At 41.4% G+C, this 22,451-nt stretch overlaps 1 protein-coding gene and 1 long non-coding RNA gene across 4 annotated transcripts in view; one reads left to right on the forward strand and one right to left on the reverse strand.

Annotated features, from left to right (window-relative positions):
• Positions 1 to 22,451, forward strand: part of LOC309514509 — a 266,727-nt gene that overhangs the window by 154,246 nt on the left and 90,030 nt on the right. The gene's annotated exons all lie outside the window — the stretch shown is intronic.
• The window catches only part of EPB41L4A (erythrocyte membrane protein band 4.1 like 4A), a 111,376-nt gene that overhangs the window by 46,208 nt on the left and 42,717 nt on the right, over positions 1 to 22,451 (reverse strand). For all 3 annotated transcript variants that reach the window (XR_014211984.1, XM_082191577.1, XM_082191578.1), the window contains exons 6-11: positions 21,064 to 21,161; positions 19,546 to 19,666; positions 15,397 to 15,484; positions 13,042 to 13,130; positions 12,055 to 12,118; positions 2,837 to 2,928 (exon numbers count right to left, since the gene is read on the reverse strand). Coding sequence is in view for 2 of the 3 variants with exons in the window: in XM_082191577.1 (XP_082047703.1) it covers positions 2,837 to 2,928; positions 12,055 to 12,118; positions 13,042 to 13,130; positions 15,397 to 15,484; positions 19,546 to 19,666; positions 21,064 to 21,161 (552 nt within the window). In the remaining variant the exon portion in view is untranslated. The remainder of the gene's footprint in view (positions 1 to 2,836; positions 2,929 to 12,054; positions 12,119 to 13,041; positions 13,131 to 15,396; positions 15,485 to 19,545; positions 19,667 to 21,063; positions 21,162 to 22,451) is intronic.

Raw genomic sequence — 22,451 nt, forward strand, 5'->3', positions numbered from 1 at the left:
GTAGTATACACAGACACCTTTCTCCATCCAGACAAGCAAGAGGGATCGTCACAGTTCAAAGAGATATTCCAGCTACGTGGAATCACAAGGAGGGACATGAAACAGGACTATTGAGGGTTGCAGCTTGGGGAGGGGGCATTGTCTAGGGAGACACCTGATCGCCGGATAGAGAGGTTGGGGGAGCCTGCATTTATTATTAGTGTTATTTCTTATTATTTCAATTTATATCCTGCCCTTTATACAAAGATCCTAGGGTGGCGTGCAACAATAAAAACACATTACAGAACTTCAATGATAAACACATAATGAAAAGCATACTGGCTGACAGTCTAATAATAAAAGAGACACAGGTCATGGATTATTTAATAGCCATAGGCCTGAGTAAAAAGGAATTTTTTTGCCTGGCGTTTAAGACAGGTAATGATGGTGCCAGGTGAGCTGCTCTGGGGAGAGCATTCCACAGTTGGGCAGCCACCCAGAAAAGGTCCATTTGACACTAGTCTTGAGGTTCCCTGAACCGCACCTGGAACCTCAAGATAGGTGTCATTCAGAATGAAAGATGCCACACAAAATGAAGGGAGATGTTATAATGAAGGAAGAAAAGTATGTCGGCTTGGTATGTAAAAGTAAAGGTAAAGGTAAAGGGACCCCTGACCATTAGGTCCAGTCGTGACCGACTCTGGGGTTGCGGCGTTCATCTCGCTTTATTGGCCGAGGGAGCCGGCGTACAGCTTCTGGGTCATGTGGCCAGCATGACTAAACCGCTTCTGGCGAACCAGAGCAGCGCACGGAAACGCTGTTTACCTTCCCACCAGAGCGGTACTTATTTATCTACTTGCACTTTGACGTGCTTTCGAACTGCTAGTTTGGCAGGAGCAGGGACCGAGCAACGGGAGCTCACCCCGTCGCAGGGATTCGAACCGGCAACCTTCTGATCGGCAAGTCCTATGCTCTGTGGTTTAAATCACAATGCCACCCACGTGTAGACACACACACACACACACACACACACACATATATATATATATATATATATATATATATATATATATATATATATATATATATACTGGTTGAAGATGTAATGGCCCTAATGATTATCAGAGCTATAAAAAAAATGAAAGGAAAGAAAAATAATATTTTAATGAAAACTGCTCCTCTTTTTTGCATTAAAAGTTCTTGCAAACCTCAGTCAAAGCATACAAAGCTGCTAAGTGAAATTTGGGGTCAACTTTGCATGCTATGAGCAATACCAAAAGAGGTTAGCAGGACACAGCAACCTAGTAGCCACTTAAGACCAGGAAATGAGCCAGAATGGCAGTTAGTGTTACAATTTTAAAAAGGTTTCACTCATCCTCTGAGCACACCAAGTCAACAAAATAAGTTGCACTGTAATTTTCTTCCAGCAAGTACTGAAGATGCATAGTTTAGTCATCCTGGATAAGGGAGCATGTGATACACACACACACACACACACACACACACACACACACACAGACAGTGTGTGTGTGTGTGTGTGTGTGTGTGTGTGTGTGTGTCTCTAAAGTTAGAAAGAAATGAGAGAAAATTTAAAAGGCCCAAACTAGTTTGAGACAATCACATTTTAATTGTTTTTAAGTTTTTCCTTCCAGCCTTTTCCACTTGGTTGTTTAGACAGACAGCTTTTCTTCCATGAATGGATCTCTACCTCCTTTACCTCTGCGCTCCCCCCTCACATCCTGACAATCTGTTCCTGGGGGGTTGATGAACTCCTGGGAATGGTGTGGGCTGCAGATGAAAGGAGAGTTGGTGGAAACTGCTCCCTTTCTTGCACAAATTGGATCCAAGCCAAAGATATTTAAAAAGGTACTTTGTGTGCAAAAATATTCAACTTTGTTTGTGTGTAAAATAGATCAACCTATGTCAATTTTTGGCAATTCTAGGATTCAGAAGAATTTTGCTCTAATATTCTGCTAACAAATGATCAGATAACAAAACTGTCAAGGCACTATATAATCTCTGTGAAAGCTGGGACAGCGGGCATCATTGTGCCATCCATGTGTTGTTGGACTATAAATTCTATCATCCCAGATCATCAATTATGCTGGCTGGGGCTTGTGGTCCAATCTCTGGAAGGCACCACATTGACTAATCTTGCTATAGATCAGTGTTTACCAAACTTGGGTCTCCAGCTGTTTTTAGGACTATAATTCCCATCACCCCATAACACTTGGTCCTGCTAGCTAGGGATGATGGGATTTGGAGTCCAACAGCAGCTAGAGACCCAGGTTTGGGGAACACTGCTGTAGATGGAAGAGGATGACTTATTTAGACAGGATAAATGACAGGAAATTAGTAAAAACATAGCTCAAAATGATTTACTGTTCTCCTTTCATTATTCTCATTTAAAACATTATGTTCCTTCAGAAAAAAAAGATTTCGATCCAAAATGTGCTCTTTTTCGCATGCAGAAGGTATATTCTGCTCATTCAAAGGCTGTTCAAGTGAAACTGAATCCAGATATATTCTTCCACTTCTTGTAAGAACTGTGCAAGAATTGCTATAGCATTGTGTGAACTCTTGCATATGCATTTATGGAACAGAGGCAGTGGCTATTTATCTCCCATTCACTGGGTTTTTTTTGGATCAAATCCAGTTTGAGGAAACCAGCTAGGGCCTCTTATCTTTTATAATACAACCAGGTCAGTTAAAGAGATCTGAATATACTTGCCTTTTAACTGCAGATAAGCGCTAGCCTGAAGCTCTAAAGTGCACCGCCCTGAACCACCCCTGCCAAGATGTGTCTGTCTTCTGTCATCGTTTAATAATAGATTCTTTACAGCTGTAGCTTACCTACCTGAAGAATGTGTGCTGCTCTACGCAGCATTTCCATAAATGCTTGCATGCAGTTTTGCTCTGCGCCTCGAAGAAGAAGGAAGTTTCATTACACTGAAATAATAAAAAGGAAGTGTTGTAAAGGATTCTTCTGATATAAAGGAATCTTATTTGATAATCTAGGCACATGAACACAGACTCTTTTTTCATTTTTAACCATGTGGAATCAGGAGAATTACCCTGATGTAATTCTACCGCCTTGATGTGAAAAATGTTCTCTTAGTCACGATCTTTAAAAATGTGAATAATTTAAACCATCTTACCAAATCAGCACAAATTTCAAGGATCACTTCCATGTTTTATATTTCCCAACACTAAGTTCACACCCACACAACACATTTTAAGCACTCACACCAATTTAATGGCTTACCTCAAAGAATTCTGGACACTATGGTTTGTAAAGGGTACTGAGTGTTAAGAGACTCTATTCTCCTCACTCGGCTAGAATTCCAAAGATCCCCTGGGAAGATGGATTGACTGCTAAGCCATTTTGGGAATTGCAGATCTGTAGGGGGAATAGGGGGGACGCGGGTGGCGCTGTGAGTTACACCACAGAGCCTAGGACTTGCCGATCAGAAGGTCAGCGCTTTGAATCCCAGTGACCGTGTGAGCTCCCGTTGCTCGGTCCCTGCTCCTGCCAACCTAGCAGTTCGAAAGCATGTCAAAGTGCAAGTAGATAAATAGGTACCGCTCCGACGGGAAGGTAAACGCCGTTTCCATGTGCTGCTCTGGTTCACCAGAAGCGGCTTAGTCATGCTGGCCACATGACCCAGAAGCTGTACACCGGCTCCCTCAGCCAATAAAGCGAGGTGAGCACCGCAACCCCAGAGTCAGTCACGACTGGACCTAATGGTCAGGGGTCCCTTTACCTTTACCTTTAGGGGGAATAGGGATCTCATAACAACTTCCATCACCCTTTACACATTACAGCTTCCCAGCATCCTTTAGTGGTATAATAATAAAGTGGTATAATAGTGCTTTAAATGTATGGTACGGATGTGATCAAAGATTAAAGGTAAAGGTGATGGTAGAGGACGCCTGGACAGTTAAGTCCAGTTGAATTCGACTATGGGGTGCAGTGCTCATCTCCACTTTCAGGCCGAGGGAGCCGGCGCTTGTCCGCAGACAGCTTTTCTGGGTCATGTGACCAGCAACGGGACACGAGTGCCAGAGCACACAGAAACGCCATTTACCTTCCCCCACAGCAGTACCTATTTATCTACTCATGATAGTATGCTTTCAAACTGCTAGGTTAGCAGGAGCTGGGACAAAGCAACAGCAGCTCATCCTGTTCCACGGATTTGAACTGCCAACCTTACGATCAGCAAGCCCAAGGGGCTCAGTGGTTTTAGACCACAGCACCACCCATGTGATTTAAGATGAATCATGTTGAGGAGGGACACCATTGTGAATTAGCAGTACAAGTGGGTTTGAAGGTCATCCTATGAGTGTGTACACACCAATGATTCTTCAACATCAACTTTGTTGGACTGGTCATGTCGTTCGGATCCCTGATTATTGTCTTCTATAGCAACTACTCTATTCCAAACTTTAAAATGGATAGTGCAATGCTGGTAGTCAACAAAAGAGGTTTAAAGACTCTCTCAAGGCAAATCTTAAAAAATGTAGTATAAACACCGACAACTGGGAAACACTGGACTGAGAGCACTCCAATTAGATAATAGCCTTTACCAAAGACATCATGGACTTTGAAGATGCTCGAACTCAGGACGAAAGGGAGAAATGTGCTAAGAGGAAGGCATGTTTGGCAAACCCTCACTGTGATCAGCTCCTGCCTGGAAACCTATGTCTCCACTGTGGAAGGACATGTGTATCCAGAATTGGCCTCCACAGTCACTTACAGACTGCCTATAAGACCGTGTTCATGGAAGACAATCTTACTTGGCCACAAGTGATCGCCAAAGAAGAAGAAAGAAGCCAAGTGGGTTGTCTTTGGTCCATGCAGTGGAAGGCATCAAACATACATCATAGTTTCATGGCAAACAGATACTTATTTCTAACATAGAAATTGACCTCCATGATATAAAAAGTAAATGTGAAGTATATTCTGTAGGAAAAACACTCGGGCCTCATTTGAATAGTAGAGTGCTTGGTATCTGGTGGGCGGGGCTTGTGTGTTTTTCTCCAGAATCAGCCCCTCCCTTCAGTGCATGTGTTCCATTATGTTCAGTTAAGAATGTCAGTAAAGAGGGACCAACTGCCTCTTGTTGTTTTCTTGCCTCATGTTGTTGTTTTAGTTTCTCTCAGACATGTTGTTATTTTGTTACAGTTTTCTCTCAGTTTATTATTAAAGCTTGTTTACATTTACGTGAGCCTTATTTTTCTCAAAGAAAAAGAAACTCTGATGAAGAATGGTGGAACATCCTAAACTTGGATGAGTGAGGGGATATTCCCAGTAGGATTGATTTTGTTAATCATCACCCCCACCTCCACAACATATTCACCAAATTACAGGACTGAACCTGTTAACTCACTAAAGAACCGAAAAATGTTTACATAATCAGAAACCCTCCAAAGTGGACGTTTTTATAAAGCGTACTAGTGATTAACAGTAAGGTGTGGTATGTACGCAGCAAACAAAGGTGACATTGAAGAATTATATAGTTTCTTCAAGAAATAGCACCCATCAACTGGGTGAGTTATAGCTTTTGTCTGAAAAAAAGGGGTGGGAATGCAATGCATAAGAAACATCCTATGGCATGCCATAGTCAATTTAATTCACTGAAAGCCTTCAAAGAATGCCCCTGAATCTAAGGTAAGTTACTCATTAGACAGAACCCAGTTAACCCAGTCAATGAATGAAAAGCCAAGTGTGATTTATATAATGCCTAACTTTCTAAACTCCAAAGTCAATGAAAAGACTCAGAGTGACAATAATGCGGCTGAACTGCATTCTAAAATGTAGAAAGCCTTTTGAACCAGAACATTCATCATGCGTAGGATTACAGGGCTTAGTCACCCTTTCCAAGTTGCCTTCCTTTCCTACCCTAACAGCACCTCCCCAGGCTGTACACTGGGCTGCAGAGAGATTTCAGTAGCAGACACTAGCATGGCGAATGTGGCAACAAGTGGGGCTTGTGTCCAAAGAGAATACTAACAATTCGCGCCAAGCCTGTGCAAGCCTTTGGTTGCATCTGAAACTACTTTCTTCGTGGATATTGTATGCTATGGGAATAAATAATAATAATAATAATAATAATAATAATAATAATAATAATAATAATAATAGAATATTAAAAACACAATAAAATAATAAAAAGTGATAAAATATCAAACATTAAAAACTTCCTTAAACAGGGTTGCCTTCAGATGTCTTCTAAAAGTCAGATAGTTACTTCTTTCCTTGACATCTGATGGGAGGGCATTCCACAAGGTGGACGCCACTACCAAGAAGGCCCTCTGCCTGGTTCCCTGTAACGTCACTTCTCACAGGGAGGGAACTGCCACAAGGCCCTCGGAGCTGGACCTCAGTGTCCTGGGAGAACGATGGGGGTGGAGAAGCTCCTTCAGGTATACTGGGCCAAGGCCATTTATGACTTTAAAGGTTAGCACCAACACTTTGAATTGTGCTCAGAAACATACTGGGAGCCAATGTAGGTCTTTCAAGACCGGTGTTATATGGCCCCGGCAACCACTCCCAGTCACCAGTCTAGCTGCTGCATTCTGGATTAGTTGCAGTTTCTGGGTCACCTTCAAAGGTAGCCCCACATAGAGAACTATTACTGATGGTTAAGTTTACCCAGGCTCTAGCTTTTGGGGCTTAGAGGTAAAGGTACCCCTGACCATTAGGTCCAGTCGCGGACGACTCTGGGATTGCACGCTCATCTTCCTCTATAGGCCAAGGGACCAGCGTTTGTCCGCAGACAGCTTCCGGGTCATGTGGCCAGCATGACAAAGCTGCTTCTAGCGAACCAGAGCAGCACACAGAAACGCCTTTTACCTTCCCGCCGGAGCGGTACCAATTTATCTACTTGCACTTTGATGTGCTTTCAAACTGCTAGGAGGGCAGGAGCAGGGACCGAACAACGGGAGCTCACACCATTACAGGGATTCAAACCACTGACCTTCTGATCAGCAAGCCCTAGGCTCTGTGGTTTAGACCACAGTGCCACCCGTGTCCCCTTTTTGGGGCTTAAGTAATACTTAAATGTACGTAACAGTAAATAGTAGACAGAGTTTTGGTTAATAAACACTTTGCCTCACAGACCAGAATCCAAAACAGCATGCAACTAGCTCCACACATCCCAAGGGCACTTTTCTCAAACTGTACTTCTCCATGTTACTTAGGGCATTTAAGACCCAGAGAGTACAGTATTTTCCGAGAAAGTCTGTAACACAGCACAAGAGTCTGTTAGTTAAGTAATAAAATAAAAGTTTTTAAAAATCTCACTGTATAATCTCTTGGATCGATGACTTTCCCTCCCAGCAACAAGATTGGATCCCAAAGCATTTTAAACTGAAGTTGGATGTCACTTAGAGAAGGCTGAGAATGAGTGATTACAGTATCTTCATTACAGAAAGTTCAGCACAGGAACAAACCCCACTCGGAGCACAAAGCAAACCCAATTTGTTTTCATTAGTACAGAATTTGTGCAATTCTATTAAACCCAAATTCTGCAAACTTTTTTTTTTTAAGGAAAAAGAACAAGCAAACTACAGTTTAATCCTGTAAACTTACTCAGAGAAGGGTTGGGAGGAGTGATAGATTGTAGGGACCAAAACAAAAAGTCTGGCAAGCTCTGCCCAGTAGTGTGACAGTAAGACAGCAATGAATATGGTGAGTCAAAAAAATGGGAGTGTGTGGATCCTCACACACTACTCTGAACAACCTGTTTGCAAGATAATGCCCCCATCTGGACACAACCTAAATAGGGACACTGCTCCCTATGATCTGTCCAAGGTACTGAAGGAACTCTCTCCAAATACCACCTGTTTACACTTTCCATCTCTTTATTTGCAGTCAACAGACCATTTAAACATTAGTAACAATTTTATAATTGACCATTAACAACATCACTAAAATATGAATTAATACAATTAATTATTAATACAATTAATAATGAAAAGTGCAGAATAACAATGCTAAGCTATCTACGTATATCAATCGTAAGTGGCCTAATACAACAGGCCATATTTGAAAACTTTGCCACTTGCTCTGTGGCTGACACAAGGGAGCCAGGAAGCAAAGTGATCATAAGAGATTCAAAAAAGCAGACAGGGAGAGACTGCATAATAGGATAATTAGGTCTTTCCTAGCCGCTTGACACAAATGTCAATAAAAAGGACATGCAAGATAGACTCCACCTCAACGTTGTTACAAAGGCAGAATTTATGGTTCACTGGGGTTTTATTAAAATGTAAAACAGTAAACCTTGGCAAAGAGAAAGCCTTCCTATATTTAGGGTTAGTTAAATATATAAATTATGGTATTCCATCTTTGCAGGGGAGGCATGGTAACCCTAGTGACTAGGGAACATGGTGCCTCTGCAGTTCCCTAGATCTCTTGGAAATCCAAAGACCTCTCTCTAATTGATTTGTCACCCATAAGATTCATAGTTAACAGATGAAAGGGTGCTAGACCTGTTGAGATTACTTTTTGCACTAAGCTCTGGCCAAGCTTGTTTAGAAAAACCTGAACATTGCTTTAGAAACCATGGAATTAGAGTTAACCACAAGCCAGTAGCCAAGGCAAAATTGGTAATCTCGTTCTCCAGTCCAGTTCCTGCTCTCAGATGGGACATGCAACCCCTGTCTGTCTACTGGCTGTCCTTACCCTCAACTGAAGACTGCATCTTGGTCCTGCTTCCTTGCAAACCTTTTGTGGACCTTTCTGGGACCGAACAGCTTTGACTGTGCCATCAGTAATATGTCTGATGGGTTTACTGTTTGAACCAACAATTACCAGCACAGGAACAAGCAAGAAACATGTTTCACCTCAATCGCTATAGAGACACAATCAATTCAATTTAAATTTTCAGGGAGTGACAAGACTAAATTATTTGCTGTTCCCATGGAGGCCATGCCACATGGTGTAATCAGTAAGCTACTCTTTTCCCCCAACCTAAATTGGATCTATGGTAAGGAATAAAGGGTCTGAAGCAGTGTGGCAATATTGGTGGGTGTTGCCTGCCTGAATTAAATCTCAGCTGAGTAGCTCATTGACCACAGGTCAGTGCAAGATAGCTATTAGCCAAAGCACAAATTCCTTCCCTGATATTGCATAACTTATTGCTTGTTATATTTTCTGTTGCAGAAGCATTCTGTTGTAAATGCTTCTATGAAATATTTGAACATACTTGGAAAACCAGAACTTAATCTCCAAAGCAAACAAGCTTTAATTCCATTCAACAAAAGACAGAGTACAATAAGGAAGGTATAGGTTTCAAGAGGTTTCATAAAATCTGCCAAGATACAGCAAAATGGGAAACTGAAAGGAACATACTGTCGAACTTCCTCTCTTCTGTAGAAATAAAAGGGGTGTGGAAATGTGGAAGCGGCATGATTATAAAAAGAGAAAGCTCTCAAATCTACTATTTCTAATCTAATCTAATCTAATCTAATATTTCCCCAAGTTAATTCACAGGTCAAGCTCCTTTATCTTAGTCATTGATTATCTACATCTAGTGACTGCAGAATTGGCTTCTCGGCCTTTTGCCTAAGATCAAGTGTAGAATTGGGTTCTGCCAGCCTGAAGAGATAAAATGTCCTTTTTTGCACGGAATAAGTGCAATTCATACGGAGAGACTGAAATTCTACTCTGTTGAAGGTTTGCTGCATCTCCAGCTTCTACAAGCTTGCATCACTGAGGTTTCCACTATAAAAAGCAACAGACTGATTAAATTTACCAAAGAATCTCAAACAAGATTATTTATTGTATTGCCTTTTTATATTTTTTCTATCTGTCTTGAGGTTTTGTTTTGTTTTTTGCTCATCTTCCCTTCTCTCTGTTGCTGAGATACTATGGTGGCCTCCACCTCAATCCCAGTTGCCACGCTTCCTTTTTGATGCTGCTCATGCATTCACTGGATCAAAAGGAAACATGATGGATGAGATAAGGTGATAGCAGCAACCAGGAAAAAGCAAATTGTAAGATTGGAGCAGCAGGTCAGGCACTGGTCCTGGCTCACCTGACCACTTAATTAAATAGCCCTGTCATTCAGGATGGTCATGCTGTCAAACTGAATTAACAAAGCAATATGTTCTAGCTTTGGCTTTTGTTTGCTTAGCTAACCAAAATAAAATCCTATAAACAGCTAGATCCATCATTACCCTGAAAGTTTCCTCATTAACATGTCCCACATTATATAATATATCTAAGCAAGACTTTAGTTATTAAATTTACTTTGTGGAATTGCTTGTCTTTTTTCCATTATCTCTAAATGAGAGTTGGATAAGGGCTTTGAAATTTTCATTGGTGTTTTATTTTTAATTTAATTTGCCTGGAGGAGAAGCTATAAGTAGTAACAGCTTCCCTCAGATAATTATAATGTGAAGTTTTATCACAGCAGGAATACAAAGTGCTAAATGCAACAAACTGTTATCTTATCTATTTGGTATTATCTGGAGAATAACCTACATTCCCCAGTCTTTGTCAGTCAATATCAGCCTCCACTAACCAGATGCTGCCTAGCGATTTTGGACTCTGACTCCCATCAGCCCAGCAAGCAATTCAAAAGGTCAGGGGTGATGAGGACTATAGTCCAATAATACATGTATGGCACCAGATTGGAGAACACTGATTTATATTCAAGATATATTCATTTTAAGATCAAACAGTAAAACTTTGTTTAAAGACCTTCCATTGATTTGACATTTAAATTCCTCAAGAAAAATCAACCATGCAACATAATTTCTGAATAGGTTATTTAGCAGAGCTAACAAATGTATTTAACCAAACATACTGCGATAGGATCAATGCAGACAGAACCATTAACCATGGTTTTGGAGATAGGCAGTGAACTGTAAACTCTTGTACCTAGACTGCCCCCACCCCCTCTACTCTTGTTCACAATGACACCTGACACCTGAATAAAGGCATTCCTTGACAGATTTCCACACTGGGCCTTAGTCTCCCCACTTAACCAAGGTTAGGATGATTTTAACCGGCATTGGTAACTTTGAAGCAGAAAGTAGAATGGGTGGGATAAACTGGTGTGTGGTTCAGGGAGGGACACACAATCCCAACACCCAGTCCTAATTTCTAACCAAGTTCAGTGCAGAAGACATTTTTAAAAGACAGTAAAGTGTACATAATATTCTGCATCCTTGTTCTTTGAAATGCTTCCTTAACAGCATTCTTGTCAGAACTTGACATTACCAAATGCTGTCAGTTCTTTTAAGCACAGCAATGAGCTCTCATTTTAAAAGCCCAGTCAGTCACCAGCCTTAAAACCAAAAACAACAATGTTTCTTTTCTAAAGCTTCCTGATTTCCCATTCATCTGGATAATTTCAAAGCATTTACCAACAAGTATCTAAGGTAACTGTAGCAGCACTTCCAAGCAATCTAATCTACGCTGTGTTAACAGATGGCACAGATAAAGTCCCAATAGTCTAGTCCAGTTCACACATAATGCTAAGGCAACCATGGTTTACTGTGAACAAGCAAATGTGCAGCCTCATAGAAAGAATATTGCAGCTGCCTTGCTCATCCTCTGGTCATTCCACTGCTATACTATGCTAAACTAAGCCATGGCTTAGTTTATAGGCTGAATCCTAACTCTTGGGATAGTTCTCTGTAGACAAATCATGAGCTGTAACCAATCTCCCCTAGAGAAGCTTGCATGTTTGCTTGTTCACACTAAGCCATGTTTTTGTTTAGCATTGTGTGAATGAGGTTGACCTCTTCTAAGAACTTTACAAAACAAGCCCCTCAAACTTAATGGACAACAGAAAAAAGCCTGATGGTGAACGCATCACTTTTGTTCCCCCAAATGTTTCTGCCCTCTCAATGTTACAAGTAGTATTAACAAAGCAGATAATTTAAAGAGAATTTATGACATAGACAAAGACCAAGCCTTTTTATGTGTGTGTGTTAAAAATCACTTTGTAACTATTAGTTAGATACAAATACAACACAATCCTATTCATGTTTGGTCTAGAGTGGTTAGGAATACATGTTTAATAAGCATTATTTTCAAGCTACAAAATATAAACTTACATCTTTTCCAAGAACTCTGAGCTCAAACTGAGTTTCCTTGAAGTGGATTTTTGTAATTCTAGGCCTAAGTGTTAGAAAAACACACACACAAAATACATGAAGATTAATCCAACAGATACATTAAAAAATTGGAACGGTTGAAGGTTTAATGACAAGTATATTCATTAATGAATTAGCCAGTCTAGCTATGAAACATGCAAGCCAGTAACGATTATCATATAAGTAGAAATATCAATGGATTTGGATTTGATATCCCGCCTTTCACTCCCCTTCAGGAGTCTCAAAGCGGCTAACATTCTCCTTTCCCTTCCTCCCCCACAACAAACACTCTGTGAGGTGAGTGGGGCTGAGAGAAGTGTGACTGGCCCAAGGTCACCCAGCAGCTGCATGTGGAGGAGCGGAGACGCAAACCCGGTTCCCCAGATTACGAGACTACCGCTCTTAACCACTACACCACACTGGCTCTCAATCAACAGCCTATTTTATTTCTCTACAGCAGATATTCAGGAACTGCTTTCTTTTGAATGAAGTGTTGCTAGAAATGGCTCCCAATTAAAATTTTGAAGGAAGCATGTTCATCACTGATGAAGTTTCTCTTTTTTCAATTTGCAGGTTGGTAGGTACCCTTTAGAGGGAAATATTTAAATGCACTCATATTAAACACTTTCCTTCCCCTTGTAGCTCTCTGCACCACCTCCCACAATGTTCCAGAGGGACCCCTAGCCCACTGGAGCAGCTGCTTGCGGTGCATATGCTATTAAGGAGGGATAGAGGAATTGACAAAAATACTTCTTCACCCTGCAAGAGCACCCAGTTAGCAGAGCTCCACCAAATACAGGGTGGACCCAACCCATTGTCTCCATGTTTCCAGTGTGAGAGATCGAAACTGCTGTATGTAGAAAACATTTATAAATGGAAATACGCCATGCAATCTTTGGTAATCTTTTTTTTTTTTTAAACGGGGGCTACAAGATAGATGATGCTTACCAAAAATACTTCCCAACTTGCTTTTTATTCTTGTAGACAACCACTCCTACAGGGGTCAACCCTAGGAAATACTCTGATTTGTTTTCACCCTGCAAAACAGTTTTAACATTATACACATAAACACACACACACACACATTTACAGAGAGCTTCCTGTCTAAAAGATGAACTGGAGCCACTGTGAAAATAGGCAAAATGAACGTTCCTTAAGCTGATGTAACGTGGTGGTTAGGAAAGGACATACAATGCAGTATGACACTGAAGATTCTTTTTCTATGTCCTGCATATTGAAAGAACTTTCAGCGTTAATATTAACAAAACTTCTGTAGCTCTGAGCTACTAATTATCTATTATGTCTCGTTACTTTGAACTTTTTAAGGGCCTTACTCAGATTCTTGGTGTTGCTTTCATATTTCCTGCCCGAACACATTCTTTGTAATGAAACCCTTTTATCTTATAACAACACTTAGAATAAATCCCTTAGATTTGTAACCCATATTATTCTTCCAGCATAGTTAATTGCCTTTTATATGGAAATGCAACCACATTCTTTCATAGAAAGGCTCCTTAATCCATGGTTCTCCTAAGTATGTGTTCCAATGGATTTAGACTCTACTTTTTAAAAAAAAGAAGAGCATGGGATTATGAAATAGAATAATTAGTGTTTTGCATTCTGTGGTGCCAGTCTTCCCTAGCCTTTTAAGGGCAATTGTTTTGAGGATTTTTCTACAATCAAGCAAATATATACGTTTTATAGAAAAAAAATATAAATTGTTGACATTGTTGAGGACCCAAAGAACTGCATAGCCAAGCCCATGTGCCAGAAGGAGTACTCATTGTAGGGCAAACGGCTTTTGAAACAAAAGCAGCAGCTTGTGATATGGCACCGAAGTCTGCTATTCAAAGCAAAAGAGGTACATACAATTTTGTGTCTGTGTGTATCAAGGCAACCACATTAACTTCAATCTTTACAATCTGAAGAGCTGCATGTATTCATTTAAGCCAAGGGCTGCTGAATTGCAGCTCTCTAGATGTTGCTGAAGTAGAGTTCCCATCATTCCTGCCCATCAGAGATGCTGGCTGGGGCTGACAGTGTTTGAAGCCTAAAGACATCTGTAGGGCCAAAGGTTAAAGGTAAAGGGACCCCTGACCATTAGGTCCAGTCGTGACCAACTCTGGGGTTGTGACGCTCATCTCGCTTTATTGGCCGAGGGAGCCGGCGTACAGCTTCCGGGTCATGTGGCCAGCATGACAAAGCCGCTTCTGGTGAACCAGAGCAGCGCACAGAAACGCCGTTTACCATCCCGCTGGAGCGGTACCTATTTATCTACTTGCACTTTGATGTGCTTTCAAACTGCTAGGTTGGCAGGAGCAGGGACCAAGCAACAGGAGCTCACCCCGTCGTGGGGATTCAAACTGCGGACCTTCTGATCGGCAAGTCCTAGGCTCTGTGGTTTAACCCACAGCACCACCCGTGTCCCACAGGGCCAAAGGTTAGCCACCTCTGATTTAAGCTCCAACACTGGCAACACATTCATTGCCTGGGGCAACTGTCAACAGTTTCACATTTAATAATAATAATAATAATAATAATAATAATAATAATAATTTATACCCCACCCATCTGGCTGGGTTTCCCCAGCCACTCTGGGCAGTTCCCAACAGGATAATAATAATAATAATAATAATAATAATAATAATAATAATAATAATAATGCGATAAAACATCAAACATTAAAAACGTCGCTAAACAGGGCTGCGTTCAGAAGTCTTCTAAAAGTCAGATAGTTGATTATTTCCTTGATATCTGATGGAAGGGCATTCCACAGGGCAGGTGCCACTGCCGAGAAGGTTTTCTGCCAGGTTCCCTGTAGCTTCACTTCTCACAGTGAGTGAACTGCCAGAAGGCCCTCGGACCTGGACCTCAGTATCTGGGAAGAACGATGGGGGTGGAGACGCTCCTTCAGGTATATTGGGCCAAGGCCATTTAGGGCTTTAAAGGTCAGCACCAACTCTTTGAATTGTGCTTGGAAACGTACGGGGAGCCAATGTAGGTCTTTCAAGACCGGTGTTCTATGGTCTCGGCAGTCACTCCCAGTCACCAGTCTAGCTGCCACATTCTGGATTAGTTGTAGTTTCCAGGTCACCTTCAAAGGTAGCCCCACGTAGAGTGCATTGCAGTAATCCAAGCGGGAGATAACAAGAGCATGCACCACTCTGGCAAGACAGTCATTCATTCATTCATTCATTCATTCATTCATTCATTCATTTTAAATTTGTATAGTGCCCTTCATCCAAATATATCAGGGTGGTTCACAGCATAAAATATACAAAATACATCAAAAATGCTACTTACATAAACAGGATGAAGATCAACTCCATACATTTCAAGTGTCTTTGCCACTCCTAAGTAATTCAGTTCTACCTCAGCTGGAACCTGCCCCCTGTTTAATATAATATAATATATTTTATAAAGTACAGAAAAATTATTTTAAAAGTTATGCTTGCTGAAATACTGACATAGCCGTTTCGTACATATCCCCTTGAACATGCAGATGATGTAACATATGAGACACACACACACCCTTAGCAAAATGTTCCCCTTTCCCCCTTTGGTGGAGAGAAGCTGTGCACCAGGATCTCTGAGCATTTGTGTGAAGTCTGCCTCACAGTTATATCATTTGCATGTATGCCACAAACAGCATATGAACCAGGGCATGAACTGACTCTTTCTGAGGCTTATTTGTATGCTTGCTGCAGGTAAGGGCTTTCCAGGGAGCTTCAATCTCCCTTAAGTATTCTGCTACTAAGTCTTATAGCAAAATATTTCACTTAGAGTGAATATTTAATACTGTTTGTGAGAATACAATTATTCAGAAATGTGTTTTAACCAGACATATTACAGGCCGAAGATAGTACCAAACTGTGAAGTCCCATTTATTTAACAGAAATTTTTATACCACTTAACTGTAAATAAAATCTGGAAATATCCTGAATAAGTGCTGCAGCACACATATTAAGATTCTCTAAGAACCATCAGATCCAGGGCTTGTTTTCCAGCCAGAACTCACCAGAACTCAGTTTCAGCACCTCTCAGGTGGGTGCCATTGCCATTACAGTGGTGCCTTGCAAGACGAAAAGAATCCGTTCTGTGATTCTCTTCGTCTAGTGGTTTTTTTTCGTCTTGCGAAGCAAGCCCATTGAAGGATTAGCGGATTAGCGCTATTAGCGCTATTAGAGGCTTTTAGAGGCTTACCTGCTGATCGGATCAGCTGATAAGCGGCTTAGCGGCTTAGAAAAGGGGGGGAGGGGGGAAACCAGCAGGAACTGGCAAGACATTGTCGTCTTGCGAAGCAAGCCCATAGGAGATTTGTTTTGCGAAGCACCTCCAAAACGGAAAACTCTTTCGTCTAGCGAGTTTTCCGTCTTGCGAGGCATTCGTCTTGCGGGGCACCACTGTATAAGAGAACAAAGAGAGGCATTCATGGTGAGTTTTTTTCTAAAAAAAATAGCACTGGTCAGATCTATACTTAGATTTCCCACATGACAGCACAGAATTTATCATTTAATATTACTTCGAACTGGGTTGTTTATTGCGTCAGAGAAGCCTTCAAAATTGTTTTTAACACAGAATAAGAACATTCATTTGCAGCACATTTGGTAAATGTGACTGAAAACATTCCTTGCCACTATCCCCTGCCCCCTACCCTCTACTTCCTCTCCTTCCCTCTCCCTGGCTTTTATATTAAGGAAAGCTGTTATATACCATATTGGCCCAAATACAGTGGTAGCTCGGGTTACAAACGCTTCAGGTTACAGACTCTGCTAACCCAGAAATAGTACCTCGGGTTAAGAACTTTGCTTCAGGATGAGAACAGAAATCGTGCACTGGCAGCGGGAGGCCCCATCAGCTAAAGTGGTGCTTCAGGTTAAGAACAGTTTCAGGTTAAGTACGGACCTTCGGAATGAATTAAGTACATAACCAGAGGTACTACTGTATAAGCCACACTTTTTTTCAAAATCCGATCATGAAAAGTTAAAGTGCGGCTTATATTCGCGACCTTATGGCCAAGGTAAAGGTAAAGGTAAAGGTACCCCTGCCCGAACGGGCCAGTCTTGACAGACTGTGGGGTTTGTGCGCCCATCTCACATTTATTGGCCGGGGGCCAGCGCTGTCCGGGGACACTTCCGGGTCACGTGGCCAGCGTGACATCGCTGCTCTGGCGAGCCAGAGCCGCACACGGAACGCCGTTTACCTTCCCGCTGGTAAGCGGTACCTATTTATCTACTTGCACCCGGGGGTGCTTTCGAACTGCTAGGTGGGCAGGCGCTGGGACCGAACAGCGGGAGCGCACCCCGCCGCGGGGATTCGAACCGCCGACCTTTCGATCGGCAAGCCCTAGGCGTTGAGGCTTTAGCCCACAGCGCCACCCGCGTCCCTCTTATGGCCAAGAGTGTGGGGCAAACAGCGCCTGCCCCACACATAGTTCTCCATCTTCTCTCCCAAGGCTGGGAAGGGAGAGAGTGAGGAAGGGGAAAGGCTGCTGACAATAAAGCGCGGCTCGCCCCCCCCCCATACAGCCAGGAGCAGCGAGGAAGGGAGTGGCTTACATTCAGGTATTTTTTTATTTTATTTTTCGTTTTCCCCCCCTCCAATTTTAGAGGTGTGGCTTTATATTCGGGCCAATATGGTATTTCCAGCTTGCCTTCAACCCAAACTGCTGCAACAAGCCAGCTGGGGCGGATAAGCCCCTAAATGACCACTGCAACTTGCTGCACCCCACATTGCACAGTAATTTATGAATATCAAGTGGGTTACTTAAACAGATATCCTCACAATATTGTCCAAAATTAGCCTCACTTTTCATTATTAGTAAAAAAATATTCTGCTTTGTGTTAGGTTTTTTAAATTATTCATCTTATATTACACTCATACATGAGTTCCCTACTGATCAGGAGAACAACATCCTAATTTCAGGAACTGGGTCCCCACTGCATTTAATGCATTCCAATTCCAAGAGTGAAACGGCCCAGGAAGCTAACAGGCTTAAAATCTTAGTTCAATTTAATTCTTGTTTTGGAGGGGAAAGAGGGAAGATTTCAAAATAACTTGCCAAAATAAGGTTACATTTTTCTGTTAACCTTTATAAATAGCATCTGTATTCGCAGTATGTTTCAACACAATGTAAAGCCAGTGTTTTTATAGAATCACAAGTTTTTGCATAGTTTTGCACATCTCACCAGATAGTTGACCTTATTTTTCCATTCTTATATATGAATAAATTCCTTAAAATCTGGTTTTCCAGCTCACAAATTCTGCCCATCACCCATCCCTCCTGAACAAGAGACATCTCAGTGTTTTTCAGCTTCTACACGTTTTGGCATTCAGTTCTGCAATCATCTTATCAAGGAGGCCTTATCTCTCTATTCATTTGGCTCCACATTCCATAACTTAACCACCTGACTCATCACTCAAATATGTTTTCCCGTCTCTCACCTTTTTGATTAAGACATGCAAGATTTTACGAAACAGCTATTGCTGACGGATGAGCTGATAAATCTTATAAATCATAAACACTGACAACCTTTCATAAGTTAATTCTCTTGCTGATGTCTCTTTTTTCTTTCTGCCATATTTTTCTTCCTGCGCTTCTGCATCTATATAACTTTAAGATTCTCCTGCCTTCTATGTCTACCCATAATGTAACAAGGTAAGATTAGCCTACTGGATAAAAGTCAATGGCTCATCTAGCCTGCAATCCCAGTTTCACAGTGGCTAACCAGATGCCTATGGAAAGCCTAGATGCTAGACATGAACGCAACAGCACTCTGCCCATCTGAAATTCCCACCAGCTAGCATTCAGAAGTACCTACAACCGGGGAAGCAGAACAGAGCCATCATGACCAATAGCCATTGATAACCTTGTCCTCCATGAATTGGTGTAATAGTGCCTACGGTTGTAAGCTGAAGACATAGAACCATAGTGTTGGAAGGAACATATGAGTTATCTAGTCCAAACCCCTGCAATGCAAGAATCTCAGCTAAAACATCCATGACAGATGGTCATCCAACCTCTGCTGAAAAAGCTCCAAGGAAGGAGAGTCCACAACCTCCCGAGGGAGACCGTTCCACGTTGAACAGCTCTTACTGTCAGAAAGTTTTCCCGTATGTTTATTCGGACTCTCCTTTCTTGTAAGCTTGAAGCCATTGGTTTGAGTCCTACCCTCCAGAGCAGGAGAAAGCAAGCCTGTTCCCTCTTCCACACGACAGCCCTTAAGATATTTTGAAGACACGTGGCAATGTATACGTTGTAATGTACAAAGGAGGCAAGAATTAAATGCATTGGTTATATTTATGACCATTGCAGAGAAAAACAGCTCATAAGAAAGCAGATTTAAAACAACAGTCAATAGTTCAACTCGCAAAGGAACTGCTTCTTTAACACCCTTTTCCTTGTACAGTTTTATTTCCCAAACAACCTTAGTTTATAACCTGAACTCTTACATCAGAGTTTTGTGTATCCGTTCTACAGCATCTTCTAGTTCTTCTTTCTGGTCTGGAACAAAGCGGTATTCCGAAACATAACCTGCAATATGCTTGTATGGATCGTAGTCTCCAAGTTCAGCTGTATTTAAAACAAATTTTAAATATGTATTCACTTTCTGACATATTTTACACAATTTTATTTTATTTTCCTACTTTGCTGGTTGTTAAATATATTTTCCCGCTTAATTCCTAGTAAGAGTATTTTTTATCTGTGAACCTGATTTATGATATTCAGTGTCTCCCTCAGCCCTCATAAGCTTCAAAGTGTGATCACTGTAACCCCATGAAAAAACTGGAGCTCAAGCAGTGCTTTTTTCCAGGGCACACTGAAGGGTATGTAGTACCGGTACCTCTTTTATAGCTGTTAATAAGTGTGGCGCTTACTGTAACAGCTTCATCGTGAGTACAGTGGTGCCCCGCAAGACGAATGCCTCGCAAGACGGAAAACTCGCTAGACGAAAGAGTTTTCCGTTTTGGAGGTGCTTCGCAAAACGAATTTCCTATGGGCTTGCTTCGCAAGACGACAATGTCTTGCGAGTTCCTGCTGGTTTTTTTCCTCCCCCCCCCCTTTTTCTAAGCTGCTAAGCTGCTTATCAGCTGATCCGATCAGCAGATTAAAAGCCGTGAAAAGCCGCGAAAAGCCGCTAAAAGCCGCTAAAAGCTGCTAATAGCGCTAATCCGTCAATGGGCTTGCTTCGCAAGACAAAAAAAAGCTAGACGAAGAGAATCACAGAACGGATTCTTTTCGTCTTGCGAGGCACCACTGTATCAGCACTTACTTTTCTAGGAATAAAGCACTAAGCTCTAGAATGAAGATGCAAGAGTGGGAAAGATTGGATCTTAGTGATCTCTCTCAGCTTTCAACTATTTAGCATGGTTTTTTTGTATCGTGGAATTCCACAAGCTATAACAATAAAATGACTCAAAATCTAAACCTATCCTAACCTATGTAATGACTTGTAACATCCTTCAAACCCCCAAAATCAGCCCTGGAAATATTATGCTGTCACAGTACAATCAAGTACAATAAAGCTTTTCACAATTTTCCTGTCATCTATTTATGAGGGAGAGTCCACAGTACCTGAATTTGCACGAATTTAAACTGCATGCAAATTGGCTCTGCATAATCCATTTTTTTGGGGGGGGGACCAGAGTCCTAGGGCACCTGTAAAGGCTAGCAGATTTGTTGTGGCATAATCTTTTATGCACTAGAGACCATAAAATAGAGGTGGGTATCAAGAAAAAAGGAACTCTAGTCCTCAAAAACTTAACCACAACAAAGCTTTACATAGTCAAAATTATGTGTGATTGTTTGCTGCAACAGACTAACATGGCTGGTCCTCTGGAATTTATCTTGAGATAGAATCAATATATAACCCTCAACATTCAAGTTCACTGTAATTCAGGTTTCTAAATATGATCAAACCTAAACAAAATCTAGTATTTATGAAGGGAAATGCAGTACAAAGCACATACCCTGTATTGCATACGCTCCCAGCTGAGCAGCAATGTTGACAGGGCAAGGCAAGCGGCCTTGCAAGACATCTTGCTTCACCTGTAAGAAAAACTGATACCTAAAACAAAGACAGAAAATAGAAGTAACTATACAAGTATAAGGATCCTAACATACGAATATATTGCTGTTGCAGTTTTATTTAAAAGGAATATTGCCAGGTTAGCTTGGGAGGGGACACAAACTGGATATTAAGTTTTGTTTCCTTTGAATATCTCAAATCAAACGTAAATGGAAAAGCTTGCCCAGCATGTAAGCTGTGACAAAGCATGACACATGCTATAAATGCACCGCTGTGAACTTATGATGACAGAGCTAAGAAGTGGAAGCTGGCACTACAACTAGCAGCCTTGGGCTACATCTGGTGTTCTAGATCAATCTGATAAAGAACTTGGCTATCACAGCTTCTTTAAAAGAATCCTGGCAACTGTGGTTCCATAAGGATGCTGGAAATTTGCACAATGCCTTACTGTTCAATAATGTTTTCATTGAGTTGTATCCAACCAAGATCTAGGCAGAGCAGACCCAATGAAATTAATTAACCTAAGTTAGTCAGGCCCATTAATTTCAATGAGTCTGCTCTGAGTATGACTAACAATGGAGACCAACCCATCCATATATATATATATATATCACTTTTCTTTGAACAATGTATAATCCATTGCTTCAAAAACATTTTCCCTTTTAACAAAACATTTCACTTACGAATAAATGAACTAAACCAGAAATGCTGGTTATCTGGCCTACTGACACATGGTGACTAGATACCTGGGAAAACAGACACACCTCAAGCCATTTACTAATATGTACCAAGGATGGGGAGCATGAAGCCCACCAGATGTTGCTGGACTCAAGCTCCCATCAACCCCAGTCAGAATGGCCAATGTTCAAGAATGGCAGGAGCTATGGTTCAGCAGTATCTGAACTGCAGGTCTGGACTAGATAAAACATCTGTATAGTTATCAAACTACTTTTACCAGGGTTAGTGGGTTGTTGTTGTTTTTTTTAAAAAAGGCACTTACTACACTACAGTAGTACCTTGGGTTAAGAACTTAATTCATTCTGGAGGTCTATCCTTAACCTGAAACTGTTCTTAACCTGAGGTACCACTTTAGCTAATGGGGCCTCCCGCTGCGGCTGCGCCGCAGCCACACAATTTCTGTTCTCATCCTGAAGCAACGTTCTTAACCCGAGGTACTATTTCTGGGTTAGCAGAGTCTGTAACCTGAAGCATCTGTAACCCGAGGTACCATTGTACTGAAATTATCTCCTGTATATAACTTTATAAACTGCATGCTCATCAATATGTTTATAGTCTTCTTTTTCCCCAATTATCTGGAATAGGGGGCCA

Source organism: Podarcis vaucheri, assembly GCF_965113315.1.
Source record: "Podarcis vaucheri genome assembly, chromosome: 11".
Lineage (NCBI taxonomy): Eukaryota > Metazoa > Chordata > Lepidosauria > Squamata > Lacertidae > Podarcis > Podarcis vaucheri.